Source organism: Nycticebus coucang, chromosome 10, assembly GCF_027406575.1.
Source record: "Nycticebus coucang isolate mNycCou1 chromosome 10, mNycCou1.pri, whole genome shotgun sequence".
NCBI classification, from domain to species: domain Eukaryota; kingdom Metazoa; phylum Chordata; class Mammalia; order Primates; family Lorisidae; genus Nycticebus; species Nycticebus coucang.
The window spans coordinates 31,946,669-31,962,280 of NC_069789.1; the positions used below are offsets into that span (position 1 = coordinate 31,946,669).

General features: G+C 44.4%; 2 protein-coding genes across 3 annotated transcripts in view; one reads left to right on the top strand and one right to left on the bottom strand.

The window, feature by feature from the left end:
• Positions 1-1,473, bottom strand: part of TAF5L (TATA-box binding protein associated factor 5 like) — a 31,211-nt gene extending 29,738 nt beyond the window's left edge. Inside the window, exon 1 of one of the 2 annotated variants that reach the window (XM_053605780.1) lies at positions 1,289-1,473. The gene's annotated coding sequence lies outside the window, so the exon portion shown is untranslated. Of the gene's footprint in view, positions 1-712; positions 860-1,288 lie in introns of those variants that run through there. The other variant, XM_053605781.1, reaches the window with a different exon arrangement.
• Positions 1,474-1,610: 137 nt separating this feature from the next.
• The window catches only part of URB2 (URB2 ribosome biogenesis homolog), a 38,638-nt gene continuing 24,636 nt past the window's right edge, over positions 1,611-15,612 (top strand). Inside the window, exons 1-4 of the mRNA XM_053605779.1 lie at positions 1,611-1,763; positions 3,033-3,171; positions 7,600-7,776; positions 9,932-13,280. Coding sequence (XP_053461754.1) covers positions 3,046-3,171; positions 7,600-7,776; positions 9,932-13,280 — 3,652 coding nt within the window. The 5' untranslated portion in view covers positions 1,611-1,763; positions 3,033-3,045. The remainder of the gene's footprint in view (positions 1,764-3,032; positions 3,172-7,599; positions 7,777-9,931; positions 13,281-15,612) is intronic.

A 15,612-nucleotide genomic window follows, 5' to 3' on the forward strand; every position in this document is an offset into this window, starting at 1 on the left:
ATTATAATAAGTAGTATGTATAGAGTGCCTTTTCTATGTCTGGCATTTTCATATACATCATTCTCTTTCTGGGCACCTTTAAAAAGGTCTACTTTTAAGTTATCAGTCATCATCCTATTTTATAGATAAAGAAACTAAGGCTTAGAGAGGTGATACAGGTAGCTACACGGTTTCAATTCCAGATCTACATTGTCAACAAACTCTATGGGTTACATTACGTTCCTCTTAGTTTAAAAATGTAGCCAGGCTCATTTAACTTGTTAAGCACATACTTCCTTTCCTACTCTCACTTTCTAAGTAGGGCTGTGACCAAGACTGGGCAATCGCCACCGTGTCCTCCCCGACCCCCCAGCTCAGATGTAGTAGCACCATCCCTCAGGGGATATTCTGTGTCACCCACCAGGAGACAACCTCCGCCCTCACAGTTCCTCCTCTAACAGCTCCCAACTGCTTGTCAGCGGGAGTCACCATTCCCAGACTTCAATTTGCAAGGTCAGAGTTCAGGTACAGTAATTTAAGACAGACGCCGCATGGAACTGGCATTACCTTCTGATCCCAGAACCACACAGGCTGCGAGATCCGCGTTGTAACGACTTCCACAACTGATGGGGAAAGTGCACGGAGCGTCCCCGTACTCTAGGGGACGCTTCTGCTAGGTCTAAAATGACACAGCTGCTTCCAACCATCCACTAGCTTCTGACCAAGGCCTTACCTGACACACGGTCACGAGCCGAGGAGCAGGGCCCGGGACCCAGAGCTGCCCGCCCCTACGCGGCGGTCACTAGGCAGCGAGCCCAGGAGGTAACCCTGCGGGGCGGCATCCCCGCCGGCGAGCCTCTCCAGCCCGCGGTGTCACGTGCAGAGGTCGGCTCCACACCCACCCACGCACAACCATGTGCCAAGTTTAATCCCGAGTTCGCCCCAAAGACACTTCCGTTTCCTTTAAATGAAAGGTAGACGTGGAGGGCGCGAACGGGACCCCTTCCCCGCAGATGCCCCCACCTCCTCCGCCCGCCCCGACGCCGTCCGGCAGGACCCCGCCGGAACCGGGACGCCGAGCCGGCCCAGGTGCGGCTGCCGAGCGCAGGCCACGCCGCCGCCAGGACTCGGAGGCCACCGCGCCCGCTCGCCGCGCCCCCGCCCCCTCGCCCCGCCTCCGCGAGCCCCACCCCTACCGCCCGCCGGCAAGAGCCGCAGCGCGCCCGGCCGGGCCTCCCCCGCCCCCGCCCCCGGCCGCCCGGACTCGGCTGGCGCCCCCCGGCCCTCCGCCCGCGTGCCCCGCACTCACTGAACATCCCAGGCGGCTCCGGTTGCCCAGGCTGCCGCCGCCGCCTCCGGACTGCTTCCGCCTCCGTCGTCTCTGCTGTGGGGTTTCGCTCCCACGGCCGGCTCAGCTGGGCCTCGGCGCCCCGCGGCCCGCCGCCCCCGCCGCGGCCCTGGGCTGCAGCTCCATGTCTGACTGACACTGAGCGGGCGGCGGGCTGGGCTGGGTCTCAACGCGCAACGGTCTCCGCCAATGGGCGAGGCGCCTCGGCGCTCGGCTGGCGATGCCTGGCGAGCGTGCCGCCCCGCCCCGCTGCGCCGCCGGCGTCGGGCGGAAGGAGCGAGCGGTGGAGCCCACGTGGTGGATCTGCGAAATCGCACCACGGCGGCGACCTCAGTCTCCGTCCGCTGTCTTCACCTGGAGGTGGGTCGCGAGGTTAGCTCCCTACCTGCGGTGTGCCTCGAGTTGAGTCCTGCCTCCACCGGCAGTAGGTCTCCAGGTGAGTCCCCCATTCCCCCTGGGTCTCGACGTGAGCCCTCCCGTGGGCCCCGAGATGACCCGCACACACGCGGTGTGACCCCAGGTGATTCTTTCCACCTGCGACGAGCCCCCAGGTGAGACCCCCGACCCGGGCGGGATCAGAGCCTCGCGCTCCTGGCGGTCGCGTGACGGTGGGCGGGTCCTGGAGAGCACAACTCTATAGAGTCCAGGACTAGAGTATCTCCGGCATCATTGTAGCCAATTCAGCAAACACTTGTTAGGCGCTTTGTACCCGTCTCGATGAACTTAAAAGTTAAGTTGTTTAACTTGTCTCGGATATTTTGACAAAACAGGAAAACTGATAGCACTTGACTGTTCCTGTTCTGTGTAATGGAGTGAAGGATATTTTATCCAGTGTTCACTCTTTAGTTATGTAGTTATTTGCTGAGAATAAATTCAGAAAATAGGATTTTAAGATTTCGAAAAAATGCAGGTGATCCATAGTATCGGTGTTGTTCTTATTTGTTTTTATATATGATAATCTTATTTTTGTGTTAAGTATCAGTAAGTTTTTCTCTTTCACGAGGAACTGACTTGTTTAAACACCTCAGTTTTATGGTAACTGTTAGTGGTTGGTATATTTGCTATTTATGGTTTTATTGTATTCTACTTTTATAGTCTTTCAATTGTGTAAATATCTTTTGTAGAGTCTTTTGGAAGGTGTTTGTCTTTGTGAATTGGTACATGAATGAATACATTAATAATAATTATAGTGGATGTTAGTTTTGCAGCTGAAGTAATGGTATTTGGGGATTAGGTTAATATTGTATATCTTTTTCACTTGCAGAAATATTACTTTCCCAAAATATTGGTTATTTATCAATTAATTATCAACTATTTAATAGAGGTAGACCTAATACATAATAATTGCTAGAAGATACGTGTTTCCTTTCAATCTAAAACCTTGTAAGAATGACTCTTTCCACAAGTAATCTGAATACTTTTGTTTTTGCCTTGTTGAATTTTTGCCCATTCACCTTTATGGGTGTGATGTTTGATTATAATTGCAATACTTGTAATCCACCTTCTGCGCCTGCAATCCGTTTTCTACCTACTTTTGTCTGAAACAATATACAGGGTGGCCATAAAGTTCATGTGGAATCTTAAATTGCCACCCTGTATATTATGTAGATAGTAAGATACATAACACTTCACTTTATGTTGTCTATTCAATTTGACTTTACTATATATATATATTTTTTTTTTTTTTCATTGTTGTTAATTGTAGGTAAAGTGTAGCAATGGCTGCGGTTTATTCTGGCGTTTCCTTTAAGCTTAAGAGCAAGACAACGTCCTGGGAAGACAAACTAAAACTAGCTCACTTTGCATGGATTTCCCACCAGTGCTTTCTTCCAAATAAAGAACAAGTAAGTTTAATGTGAAAGTTATATTTTTATAGTCTATCATAATAATTATCACTCCTTGCACATAAATTGCACATATTGACATTTAGTTAAAAAAAGATTAAATATTGGGGAGGAAATTTCTTTGAAAGTTAAAAGTAGTATCTGCATAAAAAGTAAGGGGTCAGGTAATTCATTAACAAAGTTTTTCTGTTACAAAACCTCATTTAGCATTTATTTTGTTTGGAAGCATCGTATCATGCATTACATATATGCATTAGAGAAGTTATACTAGTTAGGTTCTGATAGTGTGTTGGTAACTGTTTATAAATGTAAAATGATGTTCTGTAAGTAGCTGCTTGATAGTGCTTTGATAAAAATATTCGGGATTTGATAAATGGAAGGTTGGAAGTAGAAGAGTATTAGTATTTTAACAAAGCCATTATAGAAGTAAGGTAGGTACCAAGAAAGATAGTGTTAATATTTTTCTTTTTCTTTTTTTTTTTTTTTTTTTTTAGAGACAGAGTCTTACTATGTCCCCCTTGGTAGAGTGCTACAGCTCACAGCAACCTCTAACACTTGGGCTTAGGTGATTCTCTTGCCTCAAGCTCCCCAGGAGCTGGGACTACAGGGCGTCCACCACAACGCCCAGCTATTTTTTTTGTTGCATTTTGGCTGGGGCCGGGTTTGAACCCTCCACCCTTGGTATATGGGGCTGGCGCCCTACTTACTGAGCCACAGGTACCGCCCGTGTTAATGTTTCTTAAAATTTTTTTGGCTAAAAAATAGTTAATATGATAAACACAAGGATGACAACGTGATAAACATGAGGATGATTCTTTCACTGTATTAAAGAACTGATTCTTTAATATAGCACAATATTTATCGAGGATAAGCAAGTAGCGTATGTCTCCTGTCTCATATGTCACTTGACTGCACACGAGAGTCATCTTGAAAGGCTGACGGTCAGCCTGGCAGATCTGCCCAGGGTGAAACAGGGGAGGTCCTGGCAGGCAATTCGGTCACTGTTTTCATCCTCATCCTGGGAGGCTTTTTCCTTCTGGTATCTCTCACTGTTTGTACTGCTGTTAACAGCTCTGGCATTGTGGACTGTGGCCTGACCACCTTTCCTCAATGTGAACGAGAAAACATTATACAATAATGGAAACTACATATGTATAATCCACTTTTTTGTAAAGTATTTGTGCATTATTTCATTTTGACTATCTAATAGTTTCAAAGGTTAGCTCACAAGTAACATAGGGAAGCTAGGACATGCATCTTAGTCCTTTAACTTTTGCTAGTCCTTTCGTTTCTTTTTTGTTTGTGTGATTTCATTCTGTGGTAGTTCTGAGCAGTTGTACTTCTAACTTTTAAAACTTAGTGCTGGCATACCTCAGAGATATTGTAGGTTTGGTTCTAGATCACTGCAGTGAAGTGAATATTGCAATTTAAAGCAAGGTATGCAAATTTTTTGGTCTCAGTGCATGTAAAAGTTGCCTAGTAAGTATATAATAGCATTGTGTCTAAAAAGAATGAGCATACCTTTAAGTAAAAATACTTTATTTCTAAAAAGTATTAATGACTCATATATTTTTTGCTTCTCGAAGGTCTTTTTTTAATTAGCTGAATTTAAGATTCAGCTGGTGGTGGGACAGGTCTTACCTCCATGTTGATGGCTATTGACTGATCGGGGTGGTTGTCAAGGGTTGGGGTGGCTGTGGCAGTTCCTTAAAATAAGACGAGGTTTTTCACATCTAATGACTCTTCCTTTCTCAAAAAATTTCTCTGTGGCTTAGAATGGTGTTTGATAGCATTTTTACCCACAGAAGAATTTCCTTCAAAATTGGAGTCAGTCTTCTTAAAATCTGCCACTGCTTTATCAGTTTTATGTTTACATAATGTTCTAAATCATTTGTTATTTCAGTATTCACAGCGTCTTCACCTGGAGTAGATTCCATCTCAAGAAACTACTTTCTTTGCTCATCCTTAAGAAGCAACTCCTCATCCATTCCCATTTTATCATGAGATTACAGTAATTCAGTCATGTCTTCAGGCTCCTCTTCTAAGTCCAATCCTCTTGGTATTTCTCCCCCATCTTTTGTTACTTCCTGCACTGAAGCCTTAACCACCTCAAAGTCATCCAAGAGCATTGGAGTCAGGTCCTTCCAAATTTCTGTTAATGTTGATATTTTGGCTTCCTCTCATGCTTTATCACAAAGGTTCCTAATGGCATCTATAAAGGTGAATTCTTTTCAGAAGATTTTCAATTGACCTTTGCCCCGATTCATCACAGGAATCACTATGTCTGGCAGCTATAACCTTATGGAATGTATTTTCTTAAGTAATACGACTTGAAAGTCAGTCCAGGTGTGGTGGTTCATACCTATAATCCTAGAATTCTGGGAGGCCAAGACATGAAGTTTGAGCTCAGGAGTTAAAGATCCCATCTCTACTAAAAAATAGAAAAAATAGCCAGGTATCATGGCGGGCACCTGTAGTCGCAGCTACGTGGGAGATTGAAGGCAGGAGAATCTCTTAAACCCAGGAGTTTGAAGATGCTGTGAGCTAGGCTGATGCCATGGCACTCTAGCCTACACAACAGAGTGTGACACTGTCTCAGAAAAAAAAAAAAAGCCAAAAATACTCCTTGGTCTATGGACTGCAAAACGGATGTTGTGTTAGCAGTCTTGAAAACAATATTCATGTCCTTTTACCTCCCATCAGGATCTCCTGGATGACGATGTGTGTTGTCAGTGAGTAGTCATATTTGGAAAGGTTTTTTTTTTTTTTTTTTTTCTGAGCAGCGATAGGTTTCAATAATGGTCTTGATATATTTGGTAAACCATTCTGCAAACAGATGTGCTGCCATCCAGGCTTTGTTTTTCTATTTATGGAGAACAGCCAGAGAAGATTCAGCATCGTTCTTAAAATCCCTAGGAAAGTGTCCAGAATTTTCAGAATGATAAATGGGTATCGGCTTCCACTTCAGATCACCAGCAGCATTAGCACCTAACAGGAGAGTCAGTCTGTCCTTTAAAGTGTTGAAACTAGGCATTGACTTGTGAAAGTCCTAGATGGCATCTTCTTCTAGTAGAATTTTGTTTCATCAACTTCAGCCTGTGGATCACAACCCCTTTGTAACAGTGAAAATACCTCGCAGCATTAGGAAGGTTGAGAACCACTGATCTACATTGAAAATCTATTGTTGAGTGCTGTCACCTTCATCAATGATCTTACTAGATCTTCTACATCAGCACTTGCTGCTTCAACCTGTACTTTGATGTTATACCTTAAATGTCCTGCCCTGACCTCAGATAGTTTCCAACTTTCTTCTGCAGCTTCCTCTCCTCTCTCATCCTTGAGAGAACTGAAGTGAGTTAGGGCCTTGCTCTGGATTAGGCTTTGGCTTGAGGGAATGTTGTTGCTGTTTTGATCTTCCATCCACACCACTCCAACTGTGTTCATCTCAGCAATAAGGTGTTTCCCTTTCTTATCATTCGTGGGTTCACCAGAGTAGCACTTTTAGTTTTCTTCAAGAAGCTTTCCTTTGCATTCAGAACTTGGCTAATTGTTTAGCTCAAGAGTCCTGGCTCTCAGCCTGTCTTCGTATGCCTGCCTCACCTTTCAACATGCCTTCCTCACTAAGCTTAATAATCATCTCTAGCTTGGAATTTAAATTGACAGTTATGTGACTCTTCCTTTGACTTGTATACTTGGAGGCTGTTGTAGAGTTATTCACCTACCTCGTTGCTGTATCTCAGGGAATAAGAGTGGCCAGAAGATAGGGAGAGAGATGGGGGAATAACCCATTGGTGGAGCAGTCAGAGCACATAAAACATTTATCATTTAGGGTTGCTGCCTTGTAAGGACAGAGTTTGTGGTACCCTGGAACACTTATAGAAACTTCAAATATCACTGATCACAAATCACCATATCAGATTAATAATATTGAAAAATCTGAAGTATTCTGGAAATTATCAAATGTGATACAGAAACAAAGTGAGCACATGCTGTTGGGAAAATGGCACTGATAGATTCATTTGATGCAGGGCTCCCACTAGCCTTCAATTCATGATGCAAGTAATATCTACAAAGCACAGTAAAATGGGGTGTGTCTGCAGAGCTTCAGACAAGTTGGTAAGACATGTGAATCTCACTAGAAACTTTATTTTTCCTGGATGAAGATATATGTAGTTGCTCTCCCCCCCCTTTTATTTATTTATTTATGTATATTTTTTTTAATTTTTTTTTATTAAATCATAGCTGGGTACATTAATATGATCATGGGGCACCATACACTTAGTATGCCATATAATATTACCAAAGGTAAGTTTTGAAGGAGAGTTTTGTTTTTTCCCCCCTGATAATTGGATTTGGATAAAGTCTAGCATCTTTCTCTCTTGGCAAAGAAATTTATTTATTTTCAGTGTTTGTTTTCTCCAAATTCAGGTATTGCTTGATTGGGCAAGACAGTCATTGGTTGCATTTTATAAGAAAAAACTTGAACTGACGGAAGATATTGTTGAAAGGCTTTGGATCTATATAGACAGCATTTTACATAGCAAGAAATTGCAGAATCTCCTCAAGAATGGAAAGACAGTTAACCTTCAGATTTCCCTCGTCAAGGTAACGCTGTCTGTTGTGTTGTACTGTCTGTGTTACTTGCATGTCTGTTCATTTCCTGTTAATGCTGGAGGCTTATTTGTTTGAGGATCCTATATGAGTGTATAGGAAATGTCTAGGAAGTAGAGAGGGAAATAATATTAGAATTATAAAAACATTTATTGAATAGAAATTTTATACTCTGTTAAGCACTTTGATAATTTGATATTCAAGAAAAGCTAGAACGGTTTCATGAACAGGTTGTAGATTACTTTCTTAATTGGAAAAAGTAGCCAGCAAATTATGTACCCTGAGTTTTATGTTTTTTTCCTTCACCTTTCTTTTGCCTGAAGGGAGATCAAAGGCCAAAATCTGGATGAAACTTTTCTCAAAGGTTTCTGACTGAAACTGATTTTGAAGTCTCAGGTTTTGAAGTATATTGAATGAATTTCATTGTCAAAATTAAGTCTGTTAAAATATTAAGAGTTTAACTAGTTACAATAAAAACTATTACTTAGTGTGCTAGTGTTCAAAGAGGTTAAGGAACTTTCCTAAAGTAATGGGGTTAATAAGTGGGATTTGAACCCAGGTCTACCTGAATGCAAAGCTTGTGCTGTGAAACCTTACCCACATGAGTGTGCAGGCAGGGAAAATTGGTAGAGGCTTGTAAAAGAGAATGAAATAGTTGAACTGCCTGATGGTTTTGTAGTCTAGGCCCAGCTGGTTCTTGAAATTATGTTCCAAACTGTGTCACTGTTGAAATAATAGACTGCTGGGCTTGGTGCCCGTAGCTCAGTGGTTAAGGTGCCAGCCACATAGACCACAGCTGGCAGGTTCAAAACCAGCCCAGGCCTGCTAAACAACAATGACACTACAACAAAAAAATAGCCGGGCATTGTGGTGGGCACCCGTAGTCCCAGCTACATGAGAGGCTGAGGCAAAGAGAATCACTTAAGCGTTTGAAGTTGCTGTGAGCTGTGATGCCACAACACTACCAAGGGTGACATAGTGAGACTCTGTCCTAAAAAAAAAATAAATAATAGACTAATGGTTACCAAAGAGGGTTATTCTCAGTGGTCTTTTGGGGTGTAGGAAGAAAATCTTAGAATGTGTCTAAGATAAAAAGAAATACACTTTTTAAATTTTAACTTTTAATTTAATTTAATTTGTTTTGCAGTTTTTGGCCAGGGCCGGGCTTGGACCCGCCACCTCCAGCATATGGGGCCGGCACCCTACTCCTTTGAGCCACAAGCGCTGCCCTTTAATTTTTATTTTTATGTATATTTTATAATTATATAAAATAGTACTGAGTATATAACATGTGTATACAGTTTAGAAATAAATTATACTGATTGGATGTAAATGCGGAAATGATTTTTACTCATGAGTTGTATACTCAAAAATTTGGAATGCATTGGCATTTAAGGAATTGATATTTTTGTTAACAGCTTTTTCCATAAGGATTCTAAGGGCCTTGCTTGGCTGTTATGTGAATAATAATGATAATAATAATACCTATCTTCTTGGGCACCTAGGATCAGTTTGATTCTCAGATTTCCTAAGTCTGGGAGCAAATCACATAGCCAGTAGGTGAACTTCAGAACCTGCCTGGCTCTCTTAATTTCTGATGTTTGTGAGTTTTGGACTTTTGAGAGCAGTAGATAAGTCTTTTGAGTGGACTTACTACTGTAAGTAGTAACTGGCAACATTGGCTTTTCTTTTTTGAGAGTGCCCGTTTGCTTTGGCTTTTTTAACAAGGAAGTACAGTTAACCTTAAACATCTGTTTTGGACCATAGGATCATAACCCAAAGTGCTGATGTCCATCCGTCTGGTAACATCCAAGGTGAATTATAGGTTTAAGATCAAAGAGGAAGTAATCTTTGGCATTAAGCTTTACAAAACCTAGCTTTTTAGAAAGGGACAGTAAATTTACAAAGGGCCAGCTTCTTTTCCAGATTTGTATTAGTAGGAAATGGATGTGTGAGGGAATTGTAAAGCAGGCACTTTGCCTTATTTTAGTGCATTAAGCAAATGTCAAGTTCACTGAGATGTATAATCTGGACATTTGTTTCTTACCCAAATAAGGGTAAGGGGTCAGTTTATTGGTCCTTTGAATTTTTTTGGTATATGCATGGATTTAGGGCCAGTAATGAGTTTGCTTTCTTTCTTAATGCTCAGATCATAAATGAGAGAATAACTGAGTTCTCTCATTTGGGATCCCAGAGGAACATCTGTGCTATCCTGAGCTGCTGCCAGGGCATCCTCTCAGTGCCTGCCCTCGCTGTCATCTACACAGCCAAACAGGAGCTGCTGGTGGCCTTGCTGAGCCAGCTTTGCTGGTCAGCCTGTCGGCAGCTGGAAAGAGCCATAGCAGCCCAGCTGTTAGAGGTCATTCACCTGGCTCTTGGTCATTACCTCTTGATCCAGCAGCAGCAGGTCAACCCAAGACGTGCTTTTGGAGATGTGAGTGGGCATCTTTTTCAGCCCTGCTTGGTCTTGAGGAATTTACTCTCTGGGGGTACGTGGATGCAGGCTGGTCAGGCCCAGCTGCGGCAGGTGCTGAACCGGGACATTAGGAATCAGCTGGAGACCATGCTCCGGGGTGGAATTTTTCGGCCCGAGCTGCTGTCATCTTACAAAGAGGAGCTCTTGGACCAGCAACAAGAGGACACGAGGATGGGAGCCATGAAGAATCTTCTAGCCCCCATGGACACCATGATCAGCAAGCTGGTCAGTGCTGGCTATTGTGCACCATCCATTCATGCAACTGTTGTGGCGAACTCAGTGGCCTTGCTGTATAAGCTCTTTATAGATTCTTACTCCAAGGAAGGAAACCAGCTTCTCTGCTTCCAGGTTCTGCCCAGGCTGTTTGGATGCTTGAGGATTTCACGGCTGCAGGAGGAGCAGGTAAAAGCCCTGTCTACTTCAGATTGGACCACAGAACTTTTGGTTGTGGAACAGCTGCTCAGCACAGTGGTCAGCAACAATATCTATAACATTGCTGCTGACAGGATCCGTCATGGAGAGGCGCAGTTCCACTTTTACCGCCGTTTGGCTGAGCTGCTGATAAACCATTCACAAGCATCCATTCCAGCCTGGTTCCGCTGCCTCAAAATTTTGATATCTCTGAATCATTTGATTTTGGAGCCAGACCTGGATGACCTGCTGGCTTCAGCTTGGATTGATGCAGAAGTAACAGATTTTCGGACCAGAAAAGCCCAGGAGGCACTTATTCACACTCTCTTCCAGACGTATGCCAAACTCCGGCAAGTGCCACGGTTATTTGAGGAGGTTCTAGGGGTGATCTGCCGTCCAGCTGCAGAGGTGCTGAGGCAGCCTGTGCTGGCCTTAGGCCCCTCCACAGTGCTCTGTGCGTGCCTCCTGGAGCTGCCTCTGAGCCAGATCCTGGATACGTGGTCCTTTGTGTTGGAGAAGATCCAGTCTTTAGTCTTGCCCTGTTTGTGGAGTGATGCTGACATGGCCCTGAAGTTGGTGTCCCTTAGCTCACTGCTGCACTGCATCATGTTCAACATGATGAGCCTGGACAGCAGCACACCCCTGCCTTTCATCAGACGGACACAGTGTACAATGGAGAGGATGCTGAGAGAGATAGTGCAGCCCCTGCTGGTTCTTCTCCTGGACCCCGTTGGCCCAGAGGCTGAGCTATGGCTACAGAAGGTCAGTGACTCTGCACTCCTGCTGTCTCACACCTGGGCCCAAGTGGACACCATGTTCAGTCTGAATTGTAGCCAGTACCACTCTGTGTGTGGGTCCCGGGCTGGTGTTGCTCTGGAGGACTCCAGCTTCCCTTCGTTGCTCCCAGGTGTAGAAGCACGGCATTGGAAGAAGATAGAGATGTGTGTAGCTCAGTTCAACTCTCTTGGCAGGTATTGCTTAGAACAGCTCTATGTTCAAAAAATTAAAAAGACTTTAATGCAAACCAGTTTCCTGTCTGAAGAAGCCCTTCAAATTGTGAGGTGTGACGCTGCCTGTGTTATTGCTTCTGGCAGAGAAAGCTTGAATCTCTTGAATCTTGAAATGATGGCTTCCTGGGATGGCCATGTAGGGACAGTGAATGCATCCACCTACCCTTCAGCACACTGGCACTTAATTGCATCGAATCTCACAATTTTGGTATCCTATCTTTGTCTGGATGATGTGAGATACCTGGCAGGTGTCCTGCTGAGAACTTTACCAATGAGCAAAGCCCAGGAAGGCTCAGTAGGTGAAGAGCTGGGTGTCACGCTGGGAAATGTATCCAAGGCTGTTCTGCACAGCCCCCTGTTTGTGGAGATGCAGCCCCTTCACTCTGCTTTCTTAATGTGCATAACTGGCAGATGTTCCAGTGTTCTGTGTTCTGGGGCCCCAAATGACCAGAGTCGTCTTAGTCAGCAGCTTCCTTGGCTTTTTGAAAAGGGCCACACAGCTGTGGCTCGTTGGGAAAACAGATTTGTGAAAGTTGGACCCGAAGGTATAGAACCCAGTAAAGAAATTGCACAGAATTTACTGTCCCTGGTCAAAAGTGACTTCCCCATACAGCTGGAGGAGGAACAAGTAGAAAGCATCTTGGGGCTTTTAGAAGTTATTTCCGCTCTGCAAGAGGCTCTGGACAGCCTCTTGCCACCCCATCATGTGCATTGTTTTCTCCTGTTTCTGTCCATGGCTGTTAGCAAACTGGGGCACTCCTGCCCCTCCTCACTGGCCCTCAAGTTCTTGGTGACTTGCTACAGGCTTCTTGGTCACCTGCAAAGGGGAAGAAGTGCCCGCCTGGTGTTCAAGATCATGTATGCTAGTGATATTTTTGAGATCATACTAACCTCATTGTTCAAAGCCAGTGGTAGATTGCTTACTGAGACTGATGACCCCTCTTGGCTGGAATTTCTCCAAGTGATAGGGACATTCCTAGAGGAACTAATGCAGATGCTTATCCAAATGAAGCTGAGTGTGGTGCTCAATTTTAGAAAAATCACCACATGCCTCTCTAGTTATAAACTCTACACTGAGGTAGCTTCTGGCAAACAATTGGAAAATCAAAAAGCTCTGAGCAGGCAGCTCCTTCTGGTGCTGTTAACCAAGTTGTGCCAAGTGCTAAGACCTTGTGTCAAAGAAGCAAGGCTGGGCCAGGAGGCCCTCACAGTGCTCCGTAAGCTGCTGCAGCAGGCCGTGCAGCACACAGGGGCTGTGGTGCAGCTCTGCTTCCCACCAGGGACCCAGGCCCAGCGCTTTCCCACGCATCTTGTCATGGCTGTCAGCGTGCTCTTGGAAGCAGACCTGAGCCAGCAGCACTACCGGGATGGAGAGACCGAGATTTCCCAGGAGGCAGACAACACACTTCCCTCCCGTGCTGCTCTCTACCAGGGGGTGTACGTGCAGGTGCTGTCACAGTTGCCGGCTCTGGCAGGGCATGGTCAGTCTTTTCAGGCAGTGTTGCAGTTCTTAACCCTGTTCTTTTTGGCCCCAGAACTCCATCCCAAGAAGAACTCTGTGTTTATCTCCATGTTTCAGTCTGTGGGAAAAGTTCTTGCAGGTAAGATATTTTCTCAAGCTAATTCTATGCTATGGAGGTTGCTGCCTCCCTCCACGATTATTGGAACAGTGAGTAAGTTAACTCGTGGTGTAATTCCAAAGGCACCGCATGGCAGCAGGGAGGACATCTGCCTCCTAGGCCTGGCCCCACAACTTCCTGGCTACTGGCTACATTCTAGGCACGTGTAACCCTTACAGTTGCTCCCTACTATTCATGCAGATCGCCTCCCAGGTATGTCTCTCAGCACCTCTGTAGCTCACTTATTTTGAAGGTATATATATATTTATGTTTATAGTTGTGAAATCTGTTCCCCTCCTGTTTTTTAGCCTTTAGCTTATCCTGACCAGGGAAGAGTCACATAAATAACACATGCTCAGGAGGTTCTACTGCATAAGGCTGTCCGTGCCATAAATTGACCTTAACACGAAGCAAAATCTGCCAATTTCAAAAAAGTAGAAATGACTTAATTTTTTAGGAGACTCCTACAGTTCCCTGAGGGCAGGATTGTACCTGCTTAGTCCAACCCCGCAGGGCTCAGGGAGTCAGGTGTAGGCCTGCCTGTGTCATCAGAGAGTCAGATGTCACCTTGCCCACAACTAACCCCAAACACAGCTAGAGGTGAGAGCTTGAGTCTTCTTGCATGGAGAGTTATCTGCAATTCACTAGGTCAGAGGTTAATGGTTACCTTCAAAATAATAGTTATGAAAACTGTTGAGGGATATCTAAAAAATAGTAACGTTAATCAGAAAACTTACTATATAAAATGTTAAATATGCCATGATTGCAACTGTGTAAGTATATATACCTGTAGACACAAGCTAGAAACACATGCAAAAATTAAAATAATTATTGCATTGAAGTGTTGAAATTGTTGCTCTTTTCTTTTTTTTTTTTGAGACAGTCTCACTTTCTTGCCCTCGGTAGAGTGCTGTGGCATCACAGCTCACAGCAACCTCAGACTCTTGTGCTCAAGCAATTCTCCTGCCTCAGCCTCCCAAGTAGCTGAGACTATAGGCACTTGCCACAATGCCCAGCTATTTTTAGAGATGAGATCTCACTCTTGCTCAGGCTGGTCTCAAACCTATGAATTCAGGCAATCCACTCTCCTCAGCCTCCCAGAGTGCTGGGATTATAGGCATGAGCCACCACGCCCATCTGCTCTTTTCTTATTTTATACCATTTTAATATTATATTTTAATAATTAAAATGCTTTTCTATGATTTAATTAAACTTGCCACAAGCAAGGGATAGATGATAATATTTTTTGGATGGCCATTTAGCGCTAGTTATGATTTTTCTCTAGAAGTAGCTATATTTAGTATAGTAAAAGATCATTAAGATTTGTTATTAGTATATAAAAATAAAATATGCTTTTATTCCCCTGAAAGGATAAAAAAAAGGTTAGCAGATGACATTTTTTCTGTTTCAAGATAGCTACACTACAGTGGTAGTGGGTCTTTTCTTTTTCATTTTGGTGGTTATGAAGGAGTTGGGCTTAGGACAGTCTTGAGTTGAGGTCAGGGGTTGTTAAGCACACCTAACCCTGACCCTCAGAGTACATGCTGAATTGTATGATCTCCAGTGGAATAGCAGGGACAGGCTAGGGCCACAGGCTTGCCTCAGTCTAGGAAGTCAAGCCCCCTGGTCTGCGTAGGCTGGTGCCAGGAGAATGATGTGCTGTGGCCTCCCGCTCAGTGGCCTCCCTGTCTCTGGCTGGATTGTGGATTAACTAAAAAAGCTTTGATAATTGTGTTCTTCCATCATCTGTCAGTGACTCTTAGGGTATGGTGTTCACTTTCCCAACAACTAAAATTAAGTCTTTTATTAAGACTAATTACAGCATTCTAAAGAATCTCCTAAGAAATGGCAGCTGGTGGTCTAAAGCCCTGGCCCCTTTGTTAACCAGAGTACCCTATTCCCCCTTGCCCCCAGCCCTAGTAAGTTGAGATAATCTTGAAGCCCTAAATGTGTGTTCTGGACTTACCCCAGGGACAGAGCACCTTGGTCACAGCGAGTTCAGGCTTGGACAAGGCCAGCTTGCCACATTGCCCATAGCCCACCAGCCTGGAGCTTGCTGTATCCAGGCCTCATATACCTGAGATCTTGGACTCTGTCCAGAGGAGCCAGAGTGGTGGGTGTTCTGGAAGAAATGCCCATGGAGGAGTGGCCCAGGGCTGTGGCAGGGAGCAGACTGTGAGGGCAGCCAGTGGCAGTTCCTGTGTCCTCAGGGGCGGCAGCTCAGAGGCAGTTTCACCTGTAAAGAGAGCTTTTATAAAGGATGCTTTTGGACAGCAGGATGGATTATGGAAACCACCACTTTTAATTGCTTCCT